General features: G+C 47.8%; 1 protein-coding gene across 3 annotated transcripts in view; it reads right to left on the reverse strand.

Moving 5' to 3' along the window:
* na (sodium leak channel non-selective protein na) overlaps positions 1–27,230 on the reverse strand; it is a 631,552-nt gene that overhangs the window by 486,607 nt on the left and 117,715 nt on the right. For all 3 annotated transcript variants that reach the window (XM_069314566.1, XM_069314565.1, XM_069314567.1), the window contains exons 10-11: positions 19,671–19,862; positions 2,972–3,121 (exon numbers count right to left, since the gene is read on the reverse strand). In XM_069314566.1, coding sequence (XP_069170667.1) covers positions 2,972–3,121; positions 19,671–19,862 — 342 coding nt within the window. The remainder of the gene's footprint in view (positions 1–2,971; positions 3,122–19,670; positions 19,863–27,230) is intronic.

Here is a 27,230-nt window from a genome sequence, read left to right on the forward strand (position 1 = left end):
TTTGGGTTCTTGGTGAACTGGCGGAAGTCTTATCTGGAACTCTCAGGTTCGGTCTTGGCTGGTTCTTGTGTGGGATGCTCATACCACTTCCTTGTCTCTTTCTCCGGCGGCTCTGCTTCACCTGCGTTCCCGCCTTTGTCTGTTTCTGAGGGGCTCCTGGGTCACGCATTGGGTTGCTCGTGGGTTTGTGCGGGAGCCTGAACTTTGCCATGATGGTCTACCCGCTGGGTCGAGAGTGGCTTCATCGGATGTTCTAGTTCCTTCGGGAATGTCCCTTCTGCCTCTCTCACGACCGCTGGGTTCGGCCTCCGGGGGCTTTGCATCGGTTGCTCCGTTGCCTACTTCCTCTTCAGGTTTTTTAGTGTTTAGTGATTTGGCGCCTACCCGAGCCCTCGCTCGATATGTTCACAGATGCGTCGTATCTTGGCTGGGGTTTTGTGACTAGTGCTCACTAGGCTGACTAGGGACAGTGAGGTCCATCCTTCCGTCGGGCTCACAGCACAGCGCAGGAGTTCGTGGCTGTGTGGATGTCGCTCTGTAGGATTCGGGTCGCTCGCAGATCGAGGATCCAGCTCCATTTGGACTGTTCACCAGTGGTTCATTACCTGAACCGAGGGGTTCAATGCGGTCCTTGGCTCTTTGGAGCTGGTCGCTTCGGGTGACTCGTCTGCTGAGTTCTTGGGGTTAGGCTCTCTTGGCGGTTCACACTCAGGGAGGGGGAGGTGTCCAATGTCCTTGCGGACGGCCTGTCCTGGTTCATTTCCCTGTCCACAGAATGGACGGTCGACGCACACTTGTTCAGTTGGCTGTGCCGGACGTTCGGGCCTCCTGAAGTGAATCTCTTCACGTCGACGTGGTGGAGGCGTCTCTCGGTATAAATAGATCCTTTCCCCGAATGCATGGTCATCGGGGTTGACGCCTTCAGGCAGGACTGGGCAAGATGGGGGTTACCTGTACCTCTTTCTCCCGGTTCAGCTGTTGCTCTAGGTCCTGGCCCGCTTGGAGACTTACCAGGGAAGAGTTGTTCTTCTGGCTTCTTGGTGGCTGGCCCAGCCTTGGTTTCAGGCACTGTTTGCTCGGTGTCCGAACCCGAGGGTCTTCCAGCTGCTCCTCCTCTTTCAGCAGGTCGGTCCAGCCCGGTACGTGGCTGGTTCGTTCTTCTCCTCGAGTCTTCGTGTCTGGAGTTTCTGACTAAGTCTATCATCACTTGTATGGGGCGCAGGTGGCTTCGTTGTTGGTCTCGAACATGCGTGCTTTATTCGGCGGCAGTATAATGTTTCATATGGTCCTTCTAGTTTTTCCTCTCACTGCATAGGTGTACTTCGATCTCTGATAGAGTTGCCTTGTCCTTTCGTGGTTGTTCCAGGACAGCCATCTTATGTCGAATTCTGTCGCCTAGTATCGTGCGGCGTTGGAGGAGCCGCTCCACCTTGTCTAAAGTATTGATGTTATTTCTGACCTGTTCTGTAAGCTGTCTCGTGCATTGTTTCACCTCCAGTCTACTCATGTGCCGCCTGAACCGTCCTGGTCTTTGGACCGAGTGCTCTCTTTTTTCCCCTCTTCTCCTCGGTTTGTAGTGGCCCCTTTGATTCAGTATTGCTTTTCTAAGGCTCTTTTCCTGTAGGCATTGCCATCTGGGGGTTGGGTCAGGGAGCCTCATGCTTTCCTCCGGCACAGGGGTTTCTGTCGGTCTTGGTGGGAGATTTGTTCAGTTACAGCACTGTCCTTCTTTTCTGGCGAAGAAAGAGACTGCTGCTTTCTGGAGGGATCCCAGGGTTGTTGATGCTTGGTTGGTCAGGGGGTGCATCATGAATTGTGTCCAGTTGTGGCTATCTGCTGTTATTTGCAGGGCCACGGCTTCAGTTCCTAGGGATGTGCTTTGGATTGACCCCGTTTCCCTCCTTCACTGTTCCCAGACTCGGGTCTCCCAGGTTGTCCACAGGGTTATTAAATCTAACCAGCCTATGGTCTATCCTCGGGCCCACGACGTTCGAAAGTTTGCTGCTTTGGCTGCCATCTTTGGCAACATGTCTTGGGCTGACATTCGGGCACAGGGTTTTGGAAGTTGAACAGGGTCCTGGCCACTTGCTATATTGTGAATGCACCTGGACCTGGTAAGGCCTGTGTTGCATTGGGTCAGCGGTTGCAGCAAGTTGTTTCTACTTCGCGTTGAGGAGTGAGGACTGACCACCTCCCGGGTAAGTCCCTGTGTTTTTTTTTTTTGTCTTTGGGTAGTTAGCTCCAAGACTCCCCCCAGAAAAGCAGCATTGAATGTAATGAAACACTATTTTCCGGGTGAGTCCCTGAGGCTCACCTGCATCCCTCTCTTTCACATATTTTTTATATCCAGCCTAAGAACTGACGTTGGATCGCTGATGCGAGGGTCTGGGGCTCCCCCTTTTTCCTCCCGAGAAGGGAGGGGTTGCACAGACATCAGCAAGGCAAAGTGACGACGTCGTGCTCGTTTGCTAATTTTCGTTTGGAGATCTCTGTTTACTCTTTCGGCTTTCCATAGCAATTTTTCACCAGAATAGGGGTTTGTTTTGGGGTGCCTACCTTTCTGGGTGCCAGACCAGCTGATTAACTTCTAGGTACCAATTTACTGCTAGGTGAACAGAAGCATTAGGTGATAGGAAATGTGCCAAACTGTTTCTCTCCGGTCGATGGCAGACATAGACTGCTCCCAATGACACGGGGAATTCTATAGGCCATTGCTCCTCGTGCCTCTCTGAAGGGACCAGGTTCTGGCTCGTGGTCCCCAGTAGGCAAGAACTCAATGCACATTGACTGATGCCAGAAAGCTAATAAATACACATCAGCTTGGATAGCTCTGGGGAGCCTCTGGGATTCACCCAGAAAATGGCAACTCACAAAAGCTTGGTGCAATTTAATAGGTGTGGCACTATACATGGCAGTTAGCAAGAGGAAGCCACTATCGAGCTCTCCCAGAAAAGATACACAAGAAACCTACCAGTGTTACAAAGAGGTGATACAGAATGAAGTATATGGCTACAATTGGTGCAATTTCATCTGTGGTTCCCTTCATGGTTTTTATCATGGTCTCGTCCATAACTTCCACCCAGCCTTCCTGGGTCAGAATTTGGAACATTGACATGAAAGCCTGAAATGAAGAATTGGAAATATTAATGCTCTAAAATTAGGTGCTCTTTTCACATACTAAAATAAAGCATGTGAGTAATGACTTCACTCTGATAAATAAATGAATACAGTACAGAATGCTAATACAACGCACAATGAAATCACAAGAATATCATGTATCCAAGAAAATACTGAGGCTGTATGATGGGATCGAACTCTCGTCCCTGGACTCCTGATAACCATGCACTGACTTGTTTCTGGTTGAGATACTTTTAGCTCATCATGGCTCAGTCGGTAGTGTGTGTGTGTGTGTGTGTACCTTGGGAATCAAGGGATGCTAGACAATCTCACTGTAACCCCCAAAATTTTCTCATACATCAATACAAATTTGACCAAACATCATACGTAACATATTTATGGTATATATTATTGTCTCATTAACAGGAAGTTTACATGAACATTAAAATAAACAGACTGAGGTCAAAACTTATGCTGTCTTGTGACATAGGTAAAGATACTTAACCCCCCACCAAGAATCCTATATTCTAGATTTGTGAAAATATTAACTTTAACCACTGAGCTGCTCTTGCAATTACAGCTTGCAAAACGTCCAGCAGCAAGAAATAAAAAAATTAATATATATATTTTTTTCTTATAAAAATGGTTATTTGTGTTCCCTGATCACAGGAAAAATAATAAGAAAATAGTAGGTGGTATATTTTGAGCGCAATAGGGTGGGGGAGAGTCTGGCAAAAAAACAACGATGAATGTAATATAACGCTATTTTCTGGGCAAGACCCTGGAGGCTCCCCAGAGCTTACTAGGCTGATGTGCTAATGTCAGACTTTGGCATCAGTCATGTGTATGGAGTTCTGTGGGCCTACCGGGGACCACGAGACAGAACCTGGCCCCCTCAGAGAGGCATGGGAAGTAATGGCCTATAGAAACCCCCGTGGGGTTGGAAGCATTCTATGTCTGTCATCGACCGAGTCAGGCATCCAAAAAGGTAAGCATCCCAAAACAAACCCCTATTCTGGTGAAAATTGCTACAAAAAGCCGAACAAGTGGATAGAACTCCCCTAAAAGAAACGAGCAAACGAGCATGGGCTCGTTTGCTCCCATGTTTGCTTGAGCTCCCCCTTCCCCCTCCCAGGCAGGGGGGAGCTGCACAGACAGCGGTTCAGCGATGTGTGACGTCACGCTCGTTTGCTCGTTTCTTTCAGGGGAGTTCTATCCACTTGTTCGTCTTTTGGTAGCAATATTCTCACCAGAATAGGGGTTTGTTTTGGGATGCTTACCTTTTTGGATGCCTGACTCGGTCGATGACAGACATAGAATGCTTCCAACCCCACGGGGGTTTCTATAGGCCATTACTTCCCATGCCTCTCTGAGGGGGCCAGGACCCAGATTCACTTAGCAGTTACGCAAGTACTTACGAACGTGTACATCTTTCCTCAATCTTTGACGGCTTTGGTTACATTTATTAAACAGCTTACAAGCATGAAAACTTCCCAATCAACTGTTGTTACTGTTATAAACAGCCTCCTGGTGCTTCAGAGCTCATCAACTGTGAAATAATTGTAAACAAAACCGACAAAGATTGAGAAAAGATGTACAGGTTCGTAAGTGTTTGCGTAACTTCTTTGTGAATCTGACCTCAGGTTCTGGCTCGTGGTCCCTGGTAGGCTCACAGAACTCCATACACATGACTGATGCCAAAAGTCTGACATTAGCATATCAGCCTAGTAAGCTCCAGGCAGCCGAAAGGGCTCCCCCAAGAAATCCAGCGTTGAATGTAATGAAATGCCATTTTCTGGGTGAGTCCCGGAGGCTCCCCAGAGCTATCCAGGTTGAATGGATATGTATAACTTTCTGGCATCAGTCAAAGTGCTAGAAGTTCTTGCCTACCGGGGACCACGAGCCAGAACCTGGCCCCCTCAGAGAGGCACGAGGAGCAATGGCTTATAGAAACCCCCCTGTGGTTGGGAGCAGTCTATTTCTGCCATCGACCGGGATAGGCAGCCAGAAAGGTAAGCGCCCCAAAACAAACCCCAATTCTGGTAAAAATATTGCTACCGAAAGCCAAACGAGTGGACAGAACTCCCCAAACAAAATTATAAAAACTTACATGACGTCATCACGTTGCCGCGCTGCCGTCAGTGCGACCGCCCCTCCCCGGGAGTGGGAAGGGGAAGCCCCAGACCCTCCGTGCCAGCGATTCAATAGGCAGTTCTTAGGCAGGATGTCAAAATATGCAGAAAACTCCGACCAGAGGGAGGGAGGGATGCCGGGGAGCCTCCGGGACTCACCCAGAAAATGACGTTTCATTACACTCAACACTGGTTTTCTGGGAAAGCCCTATCGGTTCCCCGGAGCTACCTCACCACAGATATGGAAATGAGGGAAGAATCTGGGAGGTGGACGCCATGCGCCCTAACATAAAAACAAGACTACAGATGACACTAAAGGACCCTACAGATGACTGGGGAGATCTGAACCCCACAACAGGAAGGAGGGAAGGAAGGGAACCAGGGCAAACCAAAACGTGTCTACAGCCCCAGAGGCCAAGACTCGCAGAGAACAGTGAAGAGCCACAACTGAGCAACAAATGAATCACCCCCGGCCTGACCAACCAAGCAGCAACCCAAGGATCACTCCGGAAAGCAGCAGACCCACGCATCACCTGAAAAGAAGGAGACTGCATCAAACAAACAACCTACCACGATGACCAAACGAGGCAGAAAAAACACGGGCGCCGGAGGAGAGCCGGAAACTCCCCGCCCCGACCCCTAGAGGTCAACGCCAACAGAAGAAAGAGATCTGAAATACAAAATGAAAACACACCAGAACTGAAGGGATCACGACAAACCGAGGAGAAGAAAGAAAATAGACATCCGGGCCAACAACCAGGACGGCACCGGAAGCGCAAGAGCAGGCCAGAGGTGAAACAATGCCCAAGACAGCAAGTGGAATGGAGCAGAAGGAACAGCAACACCGAACGCAAGCTGGAGAGGTTCCGCCAGTGCCACCCAATACGAGACGACAGTACATTTTACCAGACGATGGTCCTGGAACAACCCCGAAGGGAAAGACAAGACAACCCTATCAGAGACCGAAGAACCCTTCGCAGTGATAGGAAAACCAGAAGGACCACCAGGAAAACTACACACTGCCGCTGAGACGAAGCACGCAGGTAGAAGACCAACAATGAAGTCATCAGCGCCCACACAAGTGACGAGAAACTCAAGACAAAAACCCGAGACACGAAGCCTCAAGGGGAAGAATGAACCAGCCTCGTACAGGGCTGGACAGATTCTCATAAAGAGGCGGAGCCGCGGGAAGACCCTCAGGATCGGAAACCGAGTAAAGCAGCGCCCCCAACCAAGGCTGGCAAAGTCCAGAAGGAATGGCTGCCAGGGAACCAGAAACCCAATCCCTGCGAGCCAAAAATGAACCAACCCAGGCGAGCAGACATGCCCCGTCTGGGAGGAACTTCCCCCAGGACCCCTGAAGGGCCTACAAGGCCAAACACAGAAGAGCCAGGGCCCAGGCAGAGGCCCACGAGGAAAACAAGCACCACAAACTAAAGCGCGAGACGCGTAGCGAAAAACAGTGATCCCGCAACCCAAAGGAGCAGTGCAACCAGCTCCAGCAGGGAAGAACAACACCCATGTCTCCAAGGTATTCATGAGGAGAACTATGCAGGACGTGTACCGCAGGAAAGCAAAAACATACATTATGGAAAAGGAACAAAGAAAAGCCATAACCAGGACCGGAATTCTAGCTACTCCTGCCCCAAGAAAAGGAACCAGAAGCACAGGAGCAGTTGACCAGAAGTTCACAACCACTTGCATAGCCATGCTCCACAGCCATGTGGAGCATACAGTGAGGAAAAACGGAAATAGGCAAGGAAAAGAAAATTGGCATTGCCGTTAATGCAATGTACACAACCAAGCACATCATGTTTTGTGGGTGGCTGCACAGACACAGAGGTACACCATGGATATCAGGGTGCAGCCAGGCACCAAAGATGGGCAAGGAAGAAGTGTCTAGATATCATAGACCGAGTCAAGGAATGAGGGCACAGAAAGTACAGACCGAGGGAACGAAGGAGTGCTCAAATATCAATTAAAGACCCAAGGGCCGAAAACTAAACAAAAATCACCAAAATACGGGGCAGTGCCCCACTGTACAACTAAGAACAAGACACGAACAAAGTAAAGTCACCATAAGCCACATGCAAAGTGTCCAAGCAAAACACATGACACTTTACACCCATTAGGTGCCACTGATGCTACCCTGTCAAGTGGAGAATTGACAGGGTGAACAAGGATGCATTATGTAACACTGGTGGTATACACACACAAGGGGACACAGGTGGAAGCTGAGTACCCAAATGAGCCACAGAGACATTAGAAAGAACTTTTCCAGTGTCAGAGTAGTTAGTAAATGAAATGCACTAGGAAGTGAGGTGGTGGAGGCAGACTCCATACACAGTTTCAAATGCAGATAAGAGAGAGAGCCCAGAAGACTCAGGAATCTTTACACCTGTTAATTGACAGTTGAGAGGTGAGACCAAAGAGCCAGAGCTCAACCCCCACAAGCACAACTAGGTGAGTACAATTAGGTGAGTACCCCCACCAAAAAAGCGCGAACACCAGCACCTGACCGACAGAGGCCCCAGACAGTACAATCTCACCTGCAGAACAGAGACACCACCGTGTCACGACACAGCTGAGCCATGCAATGTAACAGGAGCATCTCTAGTGGAGAATGACCAGAGGTGCGTACCCAGTAGGAGAAGACAAGGTGCGTGCAGTACAGAGGCAGAGGAGGCGCCACTCAGAGCCGCCCCACTCTCGCAAGCCGAGAAAAGAATTAGAAGATCGCCCCACACACAAAATCCAGAACACCATATCCAGGGGGCTATGATTGGAGATATGAGAAGCGAGAACGGTGTGGAATCCGCGAGGAAGAACGTGGAACACCAACAAATGTGTAAACCGCCCAAAACAAAAACAGTACCCCCCCAGACCCCGCGCCTGAGGACCAATCCGCACACCCGTTTTCCGGGGAGGGTGCCAGCAAGGTGCATGGAACGAATAATAGGAATGGTAAGACAGGAACGAGAGACAATGTACAGACTAAATAATGGGAAAACAGAATCAAAGGAAGACAAGAAGCACGGAAGAGGACCAACGAGTCCGAGAAAGGACTAGAGGAAAACCTCACAGGAAGTCAACAGACGTTTCAATAATATTGGAAGTATCGACGAGTTCTGTGAAACAACGAGAACCGTGAGAAGCAAGCGCAAATCCACAGAGGTACACATGACCCAAAGACACCCCTGACCAAGGGACACACGGGGATCCCAATACGAAGGGAACATGTATGCGACATAATCGCTAAAAGGCAAGGAAAGGGGAGAAAAGCACCCTAAGGAACTGACGGACCCGAAGGGACACAGAATCGAACCCGGGGAAGAGTAGACTCGAAACGAACATGAACGCAGAGGGGGAACGAAAAACCCCACTCTGAGGAACTACAAGCCCCGCTCCAAGGGTACAAAAACTCAAGCGGGGCAAAACAAGGCATAGGTCCCCCAGGCAACCCCTTCTCAACCCCGGGAACCTCTACGGCAGGACACTGGGCCGAGTTGTTTCCCCAAAGCTCCAGCCCCACAAGTAAAAGCCAGGGCAGCCATACAAAACACTACGGAAGGGAGACCACTGGTCAGACCCATATGGCACGACTGGAGGAACAGACTCGAATGCCTCTGCCGCCATCCCGGAAGAGGAAAACCCCGAGACTGCCCGAGTCTCAACCCAACCAGACCCTGCCCCAACCCCGAAACTCGCCTATGGTTCGGAGCCAGAAACAATTGGAAGGAAGTATGCACAAAAGAAGGTGAAGGACTTGGAGTAGCAGATGGAACCAGAGCCAAAGTGACTCCCAACCCCAAGTCCGGACCTCGATAACTAAAATCCCCAAGTTTGGACCCTGATAACCAAAACCCCAAGTCTGGACCCCGATAACCAAAACGGGGCAGTCTCGGGGCATCGGGGGCCACAACCAGCCTAGAGCGTTGCAGCAACCTAAACCTAGCATGCAACACTGCAGCTGCCTGCACCCACATATCATGATCAGTGGCTTGGGTGAACGGGAGCATGTACAGACAACACCCGTCACATGACTCCGGGTCAAAAGAAACACCGACCCAACAGGCAGCAAGGCGAAGGCAGCACCGGTGAGTGTCACTCTGAGACAAGGGAACAGAGCAACTTTGAAACTCGCAAGATGCAAGGGGTGGGAGGACTCAGGGGTCACATCCTTCAGATCACATAGCCCCCATGGGGTTTCCTAGGGTCCTTAGACATGGTTACACACCAAGGGAGGCCCAGGCAGGGAAACTGGTGCCCAAGTCTTCCAAACAAACTTCTAAAAGCTGAACCCCCGGGACGTGTCCACTCACGGGGGCCAAACGGGGAGTACCACTAAACAGAAAATATATATATAAATACCCCAAGAACAGCAAAGGTGGAACCACAATGCAGACTCCCCCACTAGGCAAACACAGAAACAAAAGAAACACCCTGCAAGAGGACAATGTACCCAGGCGGAATAGAGCCGGCCGCTGTTATTGGTGAAAATAACACCCACACCACACCACAAGGCATAGAACTGAACTGAAACAAAATTGAAGCCAGAGACACCAGGCCGGCCAGTAATCACATCAGCCAAGAACTGCCAGTTGGATCGCAGGCGCAGAGGGTCTGGGGCTGGCGACGTGAAGACGTCATGCTAGTTTGATAATTTTGTTTGGGGAGTTCTGTCCACTCATTTGGCTTTCGGAAGCAATATTTTCACCAGAATAGGGGTTTGTTTTGGGGCGCCTACCTTTTTGGGTGCCTATCCCGGTTGATGGCAGACATAAAATGCTCCCAACTACAGTGGGGGTTTCTATAGGCCACTGCTCCTCGTGCCTCTCTGAGGGGGCCAGGTTCTGGCTCGTGGTCCCCAGTAGGAAAGAACTCCAAACACTTTGACTGATGCCAGAAAGTTATACATATCCATTCAGTTTGTATAGCTCCAGGGAGCCAACAGGGCTCCCTCCAGAAAACCAGTGTTGAATGAAATGAAACGCCATTTTCTGGATGAGACCCAGAAGCTTCCCGGAGCTATCCAGGTTGTTATGCTAATGTCAAACAATGGCATCAATCATGTATATAGAGTTCAGAGGCCTACCGGCCCACAGGTTCACGAGACAGAACCTGGCCTCCCTCAGAGAGGCCCGAGGAGTAATGGCCTATAGAAACGCCCATGTGGTTGGAAGCATTCTATGTCTGCCATTGACCTTGTCAGGTACCCAGAAAGGAAGGTGCCCCAAAACAAACCCCTATTCTGGTAAAATTTGCTACAAAAAGCCAAACTAGTGGACAGAACTCATTTCTGTCCACTAGTTCGGCTTTTTGCGAAGCTCCCCAACCTGACCCTTAAATTCCAGTGCCAACAGGAAAAAAGAGCCTTGGAAAAACAATCCTGAACTGAAGGGGCCACCACAAGCGAAGGAGAAGAGAGGAAAGAAAGCATCTGGTCCAAGGACCTGGAGGGCTCAGGCGATGCATAATCAGGCCTGAGGTGAAACAATACACAGGACAGCTTGTGGAACATAGTAGACGTAACATCAATACCGAATGCAAGCTGGAGCAGCTCCGCCAGCACCGCACGATAGATGGCGATAGTATTCAGCTTAAGGTGACGGTCCTGAAACAACCACGACAGGAAAGAAAACCACCAACCCTATCAAAGACCGAAGTACACCTACACAGTGACAGGAAAAATTGGGAGGACTGCCAGGAAACCTCATACTGCCACCGAGATGAGGCACACAGATGGGAGACCAACAACGAAGCCATCTGCACCCATATAAATGGTGATGGACATGAGTCAGAAAGACCAGACACGAAGACTTAAGGAGAAAAGCGAACCAACCTCGTAATGGGCAGGACCGATCTCCTGAAAGAAGCAGAGCTGTGGGAAGACCCTCGGGTTCGGACACCGAGCAAGCAGCGGCTGAAACCAAAGCTGGGCCGGCCACCAAGGGGCCAAGAGGACTACGCTTCCCTGGTAAGTCTCCGAGCAAGCCAGGACATGGAGCAACAGCTGAACCGGGGCGAAGAGGTATAGATAATATCACCTCGCCCAGTCCTGCCAGAAGACATCGACCCCGACGGCCTCACAGTTGGGAAAGGGTGCCACGTATACCAGGAGATGCCTCGACCACGCCAACGCAAAGAGATTCACTTCCGGAGGCCCTAACGTCCGGCAGAGCCAACAGAACGAGTCGGCGTTGACCGTGCATTCCATGGAAATGGAAATAAACCAGGAGAGGCCGTCTGCCAGGACACTGGATACCCCCCCCCCCCCCCCAAATGTGAACCACCAGGAGAGCCCAACAACGAGTCTGTTGTTTGGCTGGCTGCCTTTTTGGTGACTTGTCAGCAGACAAGTCACCCGAAGCGACCAGTCCCAAAGAACCAAGGACCGCATCAAAACCCTCCCCAGAGGAAGAGACAAGGATGCGGTCCAAGCTCCCACACAAGCCCCAGCCAAGCCCGAACCTGAGAGGGAACCAGATGGGACTTCCATCAGTTCACCAAAAACCTGAACCCGGTAAGCTGGGTAAGAACCAAATCTCTGGTGAGCAGACACGCAGACAGGCTGGGAGCCCAAACCACCAGTCAGTCGTCGAGGTAGGCTAGAAGTGTCCCAGAACCTCCATCCTGGAGGTCCAGGGACACCATCCAAGCGCCCGGCTCAACAGAAGACGAACTTGGGATAGAGTAGTCATCCGAAAGGAGTGGCAATAAACCCACGGGTTCAGACGAGACAAGTCCAGAATAAACCAGAGGTCCACGCAGTCCCGCTTTGGGACCGGAAACAAGTGGGAGATCCACCTGAGGGACAAGAATGTTTCGACCATGCCCAAGCGAACCGACTCCAAGACGACTTGACAGAGCGCAGAAGAGACCTGCCGTGCCAGCCCCGAACCCCCCTCCCTCCCGAAGGAAGAGGAGCCACCCAACACCACCACAGGCAGTACAAAATGACCCGAAAGGCCTACAAATCGTGGCACCAGGCGCAAAAAGAGTGTGCCCCCCTCCCCAATCGCCCTGTCAATGGGACGAACCACGAAAGATCCGACGCACCCTACGAGTACCCAAATGGCGCAAAGGGTGATCCCCGCGCTGAACAGAAACAGATGGCACCAAAGGCTGTGCCAATGCCGAACCTGACACCACTGGCCTACCACAAGAGAAAGAACCCCGAGTCCTGGCACAACCCACCCGGGATGGCCCCCCACGAGCCCCCCCGGAGGAGCAACAATTCTGACTTAGGACGGCACCTAGCTGAAACCGCCTGCAGATACTACATCACCACAGACTCTGCAAACAGCAACGGACAAAAGGGCGAAGACAATCTAAGAGCCAGGGCCCAAGCGAATTCCAAGGAAGAAGTGAGCACTACCTGCCGACAAGTGAACCGAGAAGCAAAACACTGCGAAACCGCTTCCTGCAGGAGTGGTGCGAACAGCTTCAACAGTGCAGACAACACATGTGCCACCAAAGACAACATTACCAAAGAGAAGAAAGGGCAGTCTGCTAACCAGGACGACTCCGGAACTTCGTAACAATCCCAGTAAGGACACAAAGATCCATACACGAAGGATTGCGGATCCATCACAAAGCAAAATCCGGGTTGCACATGAGGTAAGTCGCAAGGGCTTCCCGCACTCACTGTGACTGTACTCGGGAAGCCGGAAACCTCCGGAAAGGCAGAACCGAAAGGACCGTTGGGGCCACGGAACCGAACCCAGGGAGGTGAGGTGGCAAATCCAACTCGTACAAGGAGGGAGCAAAAGATAACCCCACACCCTGTAACACCAAGCCCTGCTTTAAGGGTAGAAAAACCCAAGCAAGGTCCAATGGGGCCCAAAGCCCCAAAGTGCACCCCTCTCCCTTCCCAGGAATCTCACCCCAAGGATGTGGGGCCGAGCTCACATCCCCTTCCCCCCTCCCCCCGCCGCTAAAGAAAAGGCAGGAGCAGCAGATAGGAAGCAGAAAAAGTAGGAATGAAGGGGTTCCACTGGTCAGACACAGAAGCTTCAGCAGGAGGACCACGCTTGAATGCTTCCGCCGTCACTCCGGAAGGGGTCTCCCTCGAGACTGCCAGAGTCTCAACACCAACTAAACCCTGCCCTGACTCTGAAACCTTCAGACACTTCGGAGCCAGAAGCAAGGGGTGAGGAACTGGATGGACAACAGAAGGGGAAGGACACAGGGAAGGGAGGACAGAACCAGAGCCTCAGCGACTCCCACCCCAAAGTTCGGGTCCCTAAAACCAAAACGAGGCAGTCTCAGGGCATCCGAGGAAGCAGTTACCCTACCGCGTTGCAGCAACCTAAACCTAGCATGCAACGCAGCTGCTACCTGCACACTCGCATCATGATCAGCAGATTGGGTGAACTGGAGCACGTACAAGCAACAAACATCGCACGACTCCGGGTCAAAAGAATCACCAACCCAACAGGCAGCATGGCAGAGGCACAACCGGTGATTGTCCCCCCAGAGACAAGGGAACAGAGCAACTTTCCCAATCACACAAAGCAAGAGGGAACTCAGGGTCACATCCATTGGACCACGGAGCCCTCACAGGGTTTCCCAGGGCCCTTAGGCTTATTAATTTAACACTTTAGTGCACGCGGCACTCGTGAAAAAAAAAGCGCCTTGTGTGCGCGGCGTTCTGGGCGCTCAAGCGTAAACACAAAAAAGTGTATAATCTTTTCACGCTCCTAACATCAATTCTCGAGCTACGTTTTTCATTTTGGTATCAATGCATTGGCAATAAAATTCTCTACAAGATCATATGCATAAAATGTCACCAAAGCATTTGCTATCCCACCACGAAGTAAATAAACACGAAGGTGACTCGCCGTGACACCCAAACAGGAAGTAAATGTTCATACTCTTTCGTTTGTTGCCAGCCTCACAGTCATCCTACAGCGCTTATTTTGATATCACTGAACTCGCAATAAAATTCCCCACCCAGACATATGCCTATCAATGTCTAATTATGGTATGGGGTGACCCGCATGAGTGTGGGAACTGGGCGAAGCGTTAGCCGTGATTTCAGCAGCGACGACACTGTTGTGATGCAGCGCTTTGAAAGTTTATACTTATTTCACTGTCCTGACATTATTTCTCGAGCTACATATTTCATTTTTATAGCAATGTGTTCGCAATAGAAAGTTTTATATATAACAATAGAAACTTCTATAAGAACATGGATAGAATTGACCAACAGAGCGTCAAATAAATTTGCGACGAATAAAATCTTATGTGTGTTTGTACCCGTGAGCGTAAAAAGTTTTTACTTTGCTCATGTTTTTTCAAGTTTATACTTGTTTCACACCGTTTTTTTGTTTGTATAGTGTTCGGAATAAAATTCTCTACACAGACATATGCATATAAATGTAGAATCATGATCACGGCCAACACAAGAGTGTGTGGAGTGGGCGATTACCCTCGTTGTGTCATCAACTCAATAGTCTCTCCTCTAAGTTACAATACATTGCCGTTTTCTCAAATAGGCACTGTGCCTATTAGAGAAAACAAAAATTTAATAGCAAACATATTCATACAAACCCCCAGTCGATCGAGTAGTAAATACCCACTATAACACGGTCCGTAAATTTACGTCGTGATCCGACAAGCGCTTATCTAAACCGCCCGTAATTCCAAGTGGAAATGGCAGAAAAGTGTTAACACACTAAGGACAGCCCAGGCAGGATACTATGAACTGGCGCCCAAGACTACCAAACAATCTGCTAATAGCTGAACCCCTGAAACTTCAGCATGGGGCTGAACCTCTGGTTGGTGAAAGGGGTACCACCAACCACACAAAAACTGAGAATAGATGTAATGATAGATATATACACCTCAACACAGAAGGGGCAACCACTAAGGCAGACCCCCCCCCTCACCAGACAGACCCCCCCCTCACCAGACAGACCCCCCCTCACCAGGCAGAAAATCAAAAACAAAAGCAAAACCCCCGCAAGAGGATAATGTACACAAGGGGAACAGAGTCGGCCACTGTAAGAGGTGAAAACAAGCTGTGCAGTACCCTGCACCCCTACCAGTGATGAAAACTACCCCCAACCCAGAGGCAAACAGAAGCAACATGGACCCCAGTTGACTCCAAGGGAGGCCAAGCACCGAGCAGTAAGACACAGCGGAAGTAGAACCCGAGGTGACTTGTGGAAGGTGGCCCCAAGCCCCAAGGGTAATACTTACAGGGCACCTAGGAAAGGTGGCCCTAGGCACATGCAGCCCGAGTACCGAAGAATATTACTGCTGGCTCACACACCACCAGTAGAGACAGTCCACGCCACAAGGCACAGAATCTGAGACAAATCGCTGGAGTCAAAAGAACAAGACCACGCCAGTAGCACATCAGCCAGGGAAATGAAGGGTGGATCACCGGCGTGGGTGTCTGGGACTTCCACTTCCCCCTCCCGGGGAGGGGAGGGTTGCTCAGACAGCAGTGCGGTAACATGATGACATCATGTTCGTTTCCTAATTTTCCTTTGGGGAGTTCTGTCCACTCATTCGGCTTTCAGTAGCAATAGTTTCACCAGAATAGGAGTTTGTTTTGGAGCGCCTACCTTTCTGGGTGCCAGATCCGGTCGATGGCAGACATAGAATGCTCCCAACCACACGGGGAGGGGAGGGGGTTCTATAGGCCATTGCTCCTCGTGCCTCTCTTGAGGGGCCCAGGTTCTGGCTCATGGTCCCTGGTAGGCAAGAACTCCAAGCACTTTGATTGATGCCAGAAAATTATTCATATCCATTCTGCCTGGATAGCTCCGGGGAGCTGACGGGGCTCCCCTCAGAAACAATTTTTCAGTGTCAGTAGTTAACAAATGGAATGCAGTAGGCAGTGATGTGGTGGAGGCAGACTCCATACACAGTTTCAAATGTAGATTTGATAGAACCCAACAGGCTCCAGAATCTGTACACCAGTTGATTGACAGTTGAAAAACGGGACCAAAGAACCAAAGCTCAACCCCTACAAGCACAACTAGGTGAGTACTGGAGGCAGAACTCCTAAACCACACCCAGAGTGGATGGGGACAATGCATGAAACCCTGACTTAGTTTTAGTGGAAGCTACAGGACCCCTAAAGTATTCACTTGGGTTCAGTTCTTGCACCAGTGATGTTTATTGTCTACATAAATGATCTACCAGTTGGTATACAGAATTATATGAACATGTTTGCTGATGATGCTAAGATAATAGGAAGGATAAGAAACTTAGATGATTGTCATGCCCTTCAAGATGACCTGGACAAAATAAGTATATGGAGCAGCACTTGGCAAATGAAATTTAATGTTAATAAATGCCATGTTATGGAATGTGGAATAGGAGAACATAGACCCCCACACAACCTATATATTATGTGAGAAATCTTTAAAGAATTCTGATAAAGAAAGAGATCTAGGGGTGGTTCTAGATAGAAAACTATCACCTGAAGACCACATAAAGAATATTGTGCAAGGAGCCTATGCCATGCTTTCTAACTTCAGAATTGCTTTAAATACATGGATGGCGATATACTAAAGAAATTGTTCACGACTTTTGTTAGGCCAAAGCTAGAATATGCAGCGGTTGCGTGGTGCCCATATCTTAAGAAGCACATCAACAAACTGGAAAAGGTGCAAAGACATGCTACTAAGTGGCTCCCAGAACTGAAGGGCAAGAGCTACGAGGAGAGGTAAGAGGCATTAAATATGCCAAAACTAGAAAACAGAAGAAAAAGAGGTGATATGATCACTACATACAAAATAGTAACAGGAATTGATAAAATTGATAGGGAAGATTTCCCGAGACCTGGAACTTTAAGAACAAGAGGTCATAGATTTAAACTAGCTAAACACAGATGCCAAGGAAATGTAAGAAAATTCACTTTCGCAAACAGAGTGGTAGACGGTTGGAACAAGTTAGGTGAAAAGGTGGTGGAGGCCAAGACTGTCAGTAGTTTCAAAGCGTTATAGGACAAAGAGTGCTGGGAAGACGGGACACCACAAGCGTAGCTCTCATCCTGTAACTAAACTTAGGTAAAAAAAAAAAAAAAAAAAAAAATTACTTGAATTCTAGGCTACATTACTTTTAGTATACTGTGGCCTAGTGGTTTAACCCTTAAATGGCGCATAGCTATATACCACTTGACACCCACAGGCGCATACCAAAAAAAAAAAAAAAATTATTTTTTCTTCCTAACCTGTTAATTTGTGTTCACTGATCACGGGAAAAATAATAAAAAAATCGTAAGTGGCATATATTGCCCGCTATAGGGAGGGGAAGTCTGGCAAATTATAGGCGCTGACTCAGCGTGCGTCCCAGGCGGTCTGTTGCTCGCCAGCTGTCAGGCCAGAGTTTCCACAAAGAGATAATTACCTAATTATTTCAATGTCTCCGATTGATTTTTCGTAGTTTTTTTGCTGTAATATTATTCAATAGTGTGTAGTGTGATATATTTATATAATAAAATGAGTGAATCATCGCTGTACCCTAAAATATGGTGTGCATATTGTTGATTCAATTATGTTCATCAAACAGTGAACAAATACTTTGTCAGTTATTACACTATATACATAGATTATATATAAATATCTGCATGTTTTGTTCACCATGACAAACCACTAAGTTGGTATGCTGAGTGGCAGTGGCAGTGGCAGGCAGTGACTGGCTGCCACTGGCTGCCACTCCCTCCCTCACCTCACCTCACTTGACTTGCCACCATTCTCCACCCACCATACTGTTTTTGCTTTTATATACAGACGTTATATATAAGTATTTACATGTTTTGTTTACTATAACTGTACATCTAAGCTTGTATGGTGAGTAAAGGCACAGAGACATAGCTACTCACACAGTCAGCTGGTGGCGGCCGCCCTCAAGGCCAGACGCACTAATATTTCTCCTACAACAATACTGTTTGTGGTGTTATTACGCTATATACACACATTATATATAAATATCTACCTGTTTTATTCACCATACTTGTACAAGTAAACTGGTATGGTGCCCAAAGACCATCGTGGTCATCAGTAAACAACATGATAAGTCCTGCAGACGACGCTCCTCCCTCACCAAAATGGCGGTTCCCAACCTCCTACTCTCGCTGTTATCTCATACTATACACACGTTATATATAAGTATCTACATTTGTGTTCACCATAGCGAACCACTAAGCTGGTATGGTGAGTGCAGTCAATAAAAGTGACTATTAATAGAGTGTCTATTAATCTTGTTTAAATTACTAATCAAGCTGTCAATGTAATCAATCAGAGCTTTAATATAACAATGTGCTTTAATATACTTATCTCTCTCATCTCATTTTTCTCTTGTAATGTATCTTTCATTTATCAATTCTGATTGAACTTACCTACTTAATATTATCTGCTAGATTAAGGACCTGCCCGAAATGCTGCGCGTACTAGTGGCTTTACAAGAATGTAATTACTGTACTATCCAATGTATTCTCACAAACCCAATGTACCTTCTTGTATATATATAAATAAAATAAATAAATAAATAAATAAATAAAAGGTGGCCACACACAGTCAGAAGACAATGCCACCACCCTCCCTCCTACAGCATTACTCCTCCCTCCATGGCGCACAGCGCCAAATATCACCACAATCCTGCTATTATCAGAACCCTGGTCAGTTTTATCACAGTCAGGGGTCTTCTGTAATAATATCATCGCTACATAATAGCATGAACAAGTATATTATGGCATTTTTAGGCGATGCTGTGGTCACAAGCTGAACAGCAGTGCTGTGAGCTCATGCTGCGTGCGTCAGGCTTGGTAGCTCACTCAATACTGAGGCCCCTAACACCCTGGAGTTTGGCCCACGATTTTTTTTAAAAATGGCGTCTGTTTACAAGAGCCCTGATGAAGGTGTGGTGAACCCCGTGTATACGCGGGCTGTTTAAATCTTGCGTAGTACTCCAAAGCATCACATGATGCAATGCGCAATTTACTGCAAGTTGGTCAAAGCATCATATGATGCGATGCGCAATTGAAGGGTTAAGGCGTGTGCTTGAGAGTGCAGTGTGCAAGTTCGATTCCTTCTCATGGTACTTACTTATTTTCTCATTAATACAACACGTTAAATTATACTTATAGTGTAATTTCTTTGAACATTATTATTATTATTATATTATTATTATTATATTATTATATTATTATTATTATATTATTATATTATTATTATTATTATTATTATTATTATTATTATTATCAGCCCAAAATGCTGAGTGTTAGTGGCTTTGAAAGAATGTATGAACGCCAATATTATGTACTCTCACAAATCCAATGTACCTCCTTGTATATAAATAAACAAATAAATTATTATTAATACAGAATTATTATTATGATGCTAATGAAAACTTATACTTACTACAACTAAACACTGTTTTTATACAACATAAAAGACTTACGTGAGCAAAAGTCTCAAATTTGTCATATTCTTTAAGGAAGCAGAAAAGCTGCATTGAGATGGACGAAGCAATCAGCAAGAGGCACATAGTAAAGAGAATTAGGCTGCCTAATTTTTTTCCAGGACCAAAAATCTTATAGACGAAATCTTCCAAGATTGGGGAGGCCTTGATCAGCCGCACAATGCGCAGGACCTGAAACACACAATACAGAGCTGTTATATTCAGACATTCGTATGAATACTGTTACAATGTGGAGAGTAGTTTAACCACTGTGCTGCGCCAACCGAGAAATCTCGTTCTGAAAGTTGTACTATTTTTTTTTAATTAGGCTGTATTTTAATGTTTTTTTATAGTTTTCATCACTCTTTGTGTTTTGGAATGAAAATAGTTGAGTTTGGAAATATTTTGACATTAACTTTACCTGAACATTTATAAAAACAACAAAAAAATGTCCTTAATAATTGCACCATGAAGTTTTTGCCAAAAACAGGTGCGCAGTGCAGGGGTTAAGAAAAATTTAGTTGCATACCAAACTTATCATGGATACCTTAAACACAATTTTGGTTTTACTCTTTCTTACAGGTAAGGTGATGTTGTAAGACTTTTGTATGAATGGCTTTACCTTACATGTGTTGTTGTAAGCCTCTTGAATTTATGGTTTTACCTAACATGTAATGTGATGTCATAAGACTCTTGTGTGAATGGCTTTACCTTGCATTCCATTTACAAGACTTAGGTGTGAATGGCTTTACCTTACATGTAATGTTATGTTGTAAGACTCTTGTGTGAATTGTTAGGAATATATGGGTCCAGAAATATAATTAGATGTGGCAAGTAAATAGTTAAAAACAATATAATTTTGCATATCTTTTGCTATATTTCTTGAATAATTTGTATATGTTAGCTTATTTATTGTTTAGCATTAAGTGTTTACCTCATTCAACCTAAAAATAAATTAAAACTGCGTAGTTAACACTTTTGTCTGGCGGCAACGCAATCTGTGTCAATAAATAAATTGACGGATGTCCACTGGTGACACATGTTGCGTCACGCTCATGGGTAACGCTTGGCCGACTTCGGCTTTGCTGCTGGGGGGGGGGGGGGATGTGGTGTTTTGGACTTTATATGCATATACCCATGTAGGGAATTCTATTGTGAACAAATTGATAAGAAAATGAACAATGTAGCACGGCCAGATAAGAAAAAACAAATCCCTGGCAAGCAGACACATGGACCAGCAGGGAGCCCAAACCAGTCAGTCGTCGAGGTAAGCCAGAACCTGAACCCCTAGCAGACACAAACGGGTCACCACCACCCGTTTAAGGCACGTAAAAACATGAGGCTCCAGATTCAAGTTGAATGGAAAGCAACGAAAGTGGTAAGTTCGCCGCCCCACAACAAAACCGAGCTAATCTCTGAACCCTGAATGAATAGGGACGCATCAATACATGTCCCAGAGGTCTAGGGAAACTATCCAAGCACCCGGCTCCTAAATCAGCCAGGCCTGGGACAAAGTGGTCATCCAAAAGGAGGGAAAAAAGACAGTCACGTTTCAGCACTGTATATAGACGGGAAACCCACCTGAGGGACAGGGTCATTTTTACCACGGCCATGCGTATCCACTCCAAGATGACCTGACGGAGCGCAGGGGAAGAGACCTGCCCTGCCAGCCCCGAACCCCCTGAAGGAGGAGGAGCCACCCAACACCACTGTAGGCCAGAGGAGATGATGCAAAGCACCCACGAATCCTCCCCTTCGCCCCATCAACAGGACGAACTGCTAAGAGGGCACTAGCACCCAAGCGGGGTAAAGGGGACCACAGCCCCCAGATCACCACCTCCCCGGTCCCGGGATCCTTCAACTTGGGACCTGCGTTCCAGCAACCTAAACTGAGTATGCAATGCAGACGCTTCCTGTATCCTAACAGTAATGTCATTAGAATAGTGGTGACTGTCATTCTGAGACAAGGGCACAGAGCAACCTTCAAACCAGCACGAGGTGGGCTGGAACTCGGAAGATGCATCCGTAGGTTCACCGAGCCCTGACAGGGTTATCCAGGGCCCGTAGGCTGACTTATGGGAAGCCCGGGCAAGATGTTGCTAACTTGTTAGACCCAAAGCTAACAAGGGGGATGATCCCAACACTGAAAATCCTGCAACGTGTACAATCATGAAGACCTAGCAGAGGGCCACCAAAATATCATAAGTGGACCTATAGCCACTGCAGGCAGACCCCCCACCAGGCAGACAAAACAAAAAGTAAAAGAAAAACCCCACAACAGTACAACGGCACCAGGAAAAACAGGAACCGGCCACTGCTATAGGTAGGCAAGCTGCACAACACCCTGACGCCCCAACCAGCAATAACACCACTTCCTACCCAAGGCCAAACAATGGCCACAAATACCCCAGCAAGCCCCAAGAGCAGGGTAAAAACCATGCAGCAAGAACCCCTATGGAAACAGTTCCCGAACACACCAGGAAAGATAATCCTGACATGCAAGCGTAGTACTCACAGGGCACTTAACACTTTCGTGCCATTTCCACTTGGAATTACGGGCGTTTTATTTAACCGCTTGTCGGATCACGACGTAAATTTACGGTCCGGTTTAAAATATTTGTAAAAAATCCAGTTTAAATCCGATTTACTTTGGGTTTGTTTCAAACTGCGCGCCATGAAATTCCTGTTCTCTCGGGTAGGCCGCAAGTCACGTCGGCCTACTGGGTCACGTGACAGGCCCATTGTTTTGTTGTCACGTGGAGCGATCGGATCTCTCTCCCCTCGGCCGCCAAACTCGCACGTTTTCAAGGATTATTACCCGTTTCTGTGTGTTTGCAACCAACTAAATTCATCAATAATGGATCCAGCACCAGGCCCAAGCGGTGTTTCGGCTACAGGAGGCTCAGATTCAAGTGGAAAAGACAGGATTACCGCCATCTATAGGTTTGCTGGTGTGAGGCTCACTCCCACCAAGATTCCCAATGTCTTGGATGCCTTTGGTCAAGTTGAAAACGATGGAAGTGATGCAGAAGGTGAGGATGTAGAAGAAGATTTTGAAATTGGGGGCCGTAGACCCCTTGGGGATGACTCAACAGAGGAGGAGACTGAAAGCCAAACTGAGGAAGAGGAGGAGGGGGCACCAGCACCGCCGCCTCGCACCACAAGGCGCACACGTGGTGCGTGCACTCCTAAAATCCAGCTAAGTAAACGACATCCTACTCGTCGTTTGAAAATAACCCCAGTTGTTGATAGTGGTAGTGATTCTAGCTTTGAAATATCAGGTGAGGATGAACCTAGTGACGAAGATGAGGCACCCTAGCCTCCTCGCAAGCGTACGTGTCCGGTACGTACTCGCAAGCCTGGGGCCAGTGGTGGGTGGCTTGAGGACAATATTCCACCAGTGATCGATGATTTTACTGGAAGCCCAGGCCTAAAGATTACAAAACCAACTAATGTACTTGGATATATTCAGTTGTTTATTACTCGTGCGTTGATTCATTACTTGGCATATGAAACCAATCTGTACGCTTTACAAATATTCAACCTGGCTAACGAAAATGTCGATGATATCTGGAAACAGGTGAAGTTGAAAGAAATGGCCAGATTCTTAGGACTGTGTATGTTGATGGGAATAACCAAAAACCCCACTATGCACATGTATTGGCAGACAAATAAACCATGGCATACAAGATTCTTCAACATATTTATGACGAGCAAAAGATTTCAACACATAGGTCAGTTTTTTCATGCGTTCAACAGCAATGCGGTGCCAGTGAACAATACAGATAAATTGATCAAAGTGAGACCAGTGATGAACTACCTAAGACACCGTTTTCAAGAAATTTATTACCCAATGAGAGAATTATGTTTGGATGAAGGCACAATGGCATGGCGAGGCCGGCTGTCGTTCAACGTGTACAATCCAAGCAAACCAGACAAATATGGCGTCAAATTTTATATGCCAGCCGAATCAACATCTGGCTACATTTATTCATTTGAGGTTTACTCTGGCATTGGTAGAACAATCATTGAAACAGTTACTGGTTTGATGCGGCCATTGTTGAACAAGGGGCACCACCTCTATATGGATAACTATTACAACTCAGTTACCCTTACAGAGAAGTTGCGAGAAGTAGGGGTCTACACCTGTGGAACAATAAGACTCTTACGTGGCGCCCCAAGAGACTTGCAACAAATAGCGAAGAGTAAGATTGATGTGGATACCACAGTCTACCGCCGCAAGGACAACACCTTCATTCTGCTGTGGAAAGACAAGCGAGTTGTCTCTATGATTACCAACCTACACAATGCAGACACAAAGAAAGTTCAGAAAAGAAAACGAGTTCGCAGGCCAGATGGAACAGTAAGACTACAGCAGGTTGTGGTGAACAAACCACAGGCAATTGTTGACTACAATAAGTTCATGAAGGGTGTTGACTTCTTTGATCAAATGGTAAAGTATTACCATTTCGCCAGGAAATGTCACAAGTGGACCAAGAAAATAACATTTTATTTCTTGCAAATGGCATTGCAAAACGCTTATGCATTGTACAAGGCCAACACAGATGATCGAAGGAAACTAACTCTGCTCCAGTTCCATGAAGTTGCTATTTGGTCTTTATTGAAATTTGACAAGGCAGAGTGGCCTGCAACAACTACACCATCTCCACATCTAGTTCATGCTCCAGACATAAATGATGACACTGGTCCTGTGTATCCTGCTGCTGACCCGTCAACACCTGGCCCGTCAGGTGTGAGGTGCCCTCTCTTCACGTCCACACCTAGTGCTGAAGCTGAATCTGATGAAGATAATTCATATTCACACAGTCTTCGTGGTGTAGTGGTAAGACACTCGCCTGGCGTTCCGCGAGCGCTATGTCATAGGTTCGTATCCTGGCCGGGGAGGATTTACTGGGCGCAATTCCTTAACTGTAGCCTCTGTTTAACGCAACAGTAAAATGTGTACTTGGATGAAAAAACGATTCTTCGCGGCAGGGGATCATATTCCAGGGACCTGCCCGAAACGCTACACGTACTAGTGGCTGTACAAGAATGTAACAACTCTTGTATATATCTCAAAAAAAAAAAAAATAAAAAAAATATTCTACATTCGTGTTTGAAGACAATTGTGAGAGCGACGATTCAGACAGTAGTTTATTGCCAACCCAGAGACAACAGCGACGTGTTGTTATAGCAGAGACTCGCCTGAACTATAAATTGAAACATGAGCTTGTAAAAATCCCCAAACGTCGCAGGTGTGAAGTGTGTTCAAAGTCGGGTATCAGGAAGGAAACTGGTATAGCGTGCAAGACATGCGATGTTCCACTTTGCGTCATACCTTGTTACACCACTTATCACAGGAAAAGGGTGTATTGGGAGGACAAGAAATAACCACCCGCACCAGCTTCACTCCACCTAGGAACATCTGTTGAGCAACATCAGGAATCAGTATCTGAAGGAGGTGGAGTGGAGATAAAATGCTCAACTTATTTTACTACAATCGTCTTTGCTTTGGTAAGTACACATAATTGTCTTAGATTGTTTTAGTATTGTAGTCTATTTTCTTAGGAATATTTTGATACCTTAATGATAACTGTAGCACGAAAACTAAAGTAAGTATACACGAAACAAGAGAAACTTTTTTGTGGGTGTTGCGGGTGTGAGTTGGAGTGTCAAGAGCGGGTTCCGGTTGTGTGTTGCCCGTCATCTCTACAGCTGTGAATTCCAAGGAATTGTATTTGATATGCATATGTCTGTGTAGGGAATTTTATTCCGAACACTATACAAACAAAAAAAACCAGCGTTGAGTGTAATGAAACGCTATTTTCTGGGTGAGCCCCGGAGGCTCCCTGGATCTTATCGGGCTAATGTATGTTATGTTAGACCGGGACATTAGCTATGGAGTTCAGACCTACCAGGGACCAGCGCCAGAACCTGGCCCCTTCAGAGAGGTTTCAGGGAGCAATGGCCCTGGAAAACCCCATATGGTTGGGGGTTTTCCTTATCTGCCATCGACCGGGGTTAGGCACCCAGAAAGGAAGGCGTAACAAAACAAACCCCACATGGTAAAAAACTACAACAAAAACCGAACAGAGAGGTAGAAAACTCCCTACAATCCCAAGGAAAACAATCAAACAATCAATTTACTGCCACGCCGGTCGTCCGCGCAGCCCTCCCCTCCCCGGGAGGGGGAGGGGGGGGCCCCGGACCTCACCACGCCGGCTGCCGTCAGTTCGGAAACTAGGCTTCAACCAACGCGAAAAATCCCGCCGACCGGATGGGAGGGAGGGTATCCAGGGAGCCTCCGGGGCTCACCCAGAAAATGGCGTTTCATTACATTCAACGCTGGTTTTCTGTGGGGAGCCCCTACGGCTCCCTGGAGCTACATACCCAAAGAGAAGGAAAAATGGGACTTACCCGGGAGGCGGCGGCCACAAACTCCTCAACTCGAAGGCGAGACAACTGGCTGCAACCTGCGACCCAAAGCAACACAAGAACGACGAGGAACAGGGACGTTCACCAAATAACGGGCGGCCAGGACCCTGTTCGACTTCCAAAATCCACGCGCCCGAATATGAGCCCAAGACATATTACCAAACACGGCAGCCAAAGCCGCAAACTTCCTAACGTCATGGGCGCGAGGATAGACCGCAGGCTGGCTAGATTTAATAACCCTGCGGACAACCAGGGAGACCCGAGCCCTGGAACAGGGAACGAGGGAAACCGGATCAACCCAAAGCGCATCCCCAGCCACTCCGGCTGAAGAGCGCAGGTAACGGCGAAGTGCAGCAACAGGACACAACACATGATGCACCCCCGGCCGAACCAACCAAGCATCAATGACCCACGGACCCCTCCGGAAAGCAGTTGTCTCGTTCTTCGCCAGAAAGGATGGAGAAGGCTGCAAACGGACAAACCTACCCCCAGGACCAAAAGAGCAGAAACCCCTGCGCCGGAGGAGAGCATGAAGCTCCCCTACCCGGCCCCCAGAGGCCAATGCCAACAAAAACAAAGCCTTGGGAAAACAATCAGGAACCGAAGGGGCCACCACAAACCGAGGAGAGGAAAGATAGGAGAGCACCCTGTCCAAGGACCAGGACGGCTCAGGCGGCGCATGAGCAGGCCGGAGGTGAAACATAGCACGGGAAAGCTTACGAAACGGGGCGGATGTGACGTCCACCCCGAAAGGCAGTATTAGGCATCAAATGACGGTCCTGAAAAATCAAAGTAAGAAAGGACAAAACAACCCGATCCGAAAGAAAAGACAACCTACGAAGAGCCAGAAAATGGCGAAAGGAACGCCAGGAAACTTCATACTGTCGCCTCGACGAAGCTCTCAGGTGGGACACCATCAAAGAAGCCACCTGATCACCATAGAAATGGTGATACACCCGCGTCAAAAAGACCAGACACGAAGAGCAGAGGAGAAGGTCGAACCAGCCCCATACCGGATCGGGCCGACCTGCTGAAAGAGGCGGAGCTGCGGGAAACGTCCCGGGTTCGGGCACCAAGCCAAAAGCACCGGAAACCAAGGCTGGGCCGGCCACCAAGGGGCCACGA

Source organism: Procambarus clarkii, chromosome 79, assembly GCF_040958095.1.
Source record: "Procambarus clarkii isolate CNS0578487 chromosome 79, FALCON_Pclarkii_2.0, whole genome shotgun sequence".
In the NCBI taxonomy this organism is placed as follows: domain Eukaryota; kingdom Metazoa; phylum Arthropoda; class Malacostraca; order Decapoda; family Cambaridae; genus Procambarus; species Procambarus clarkii.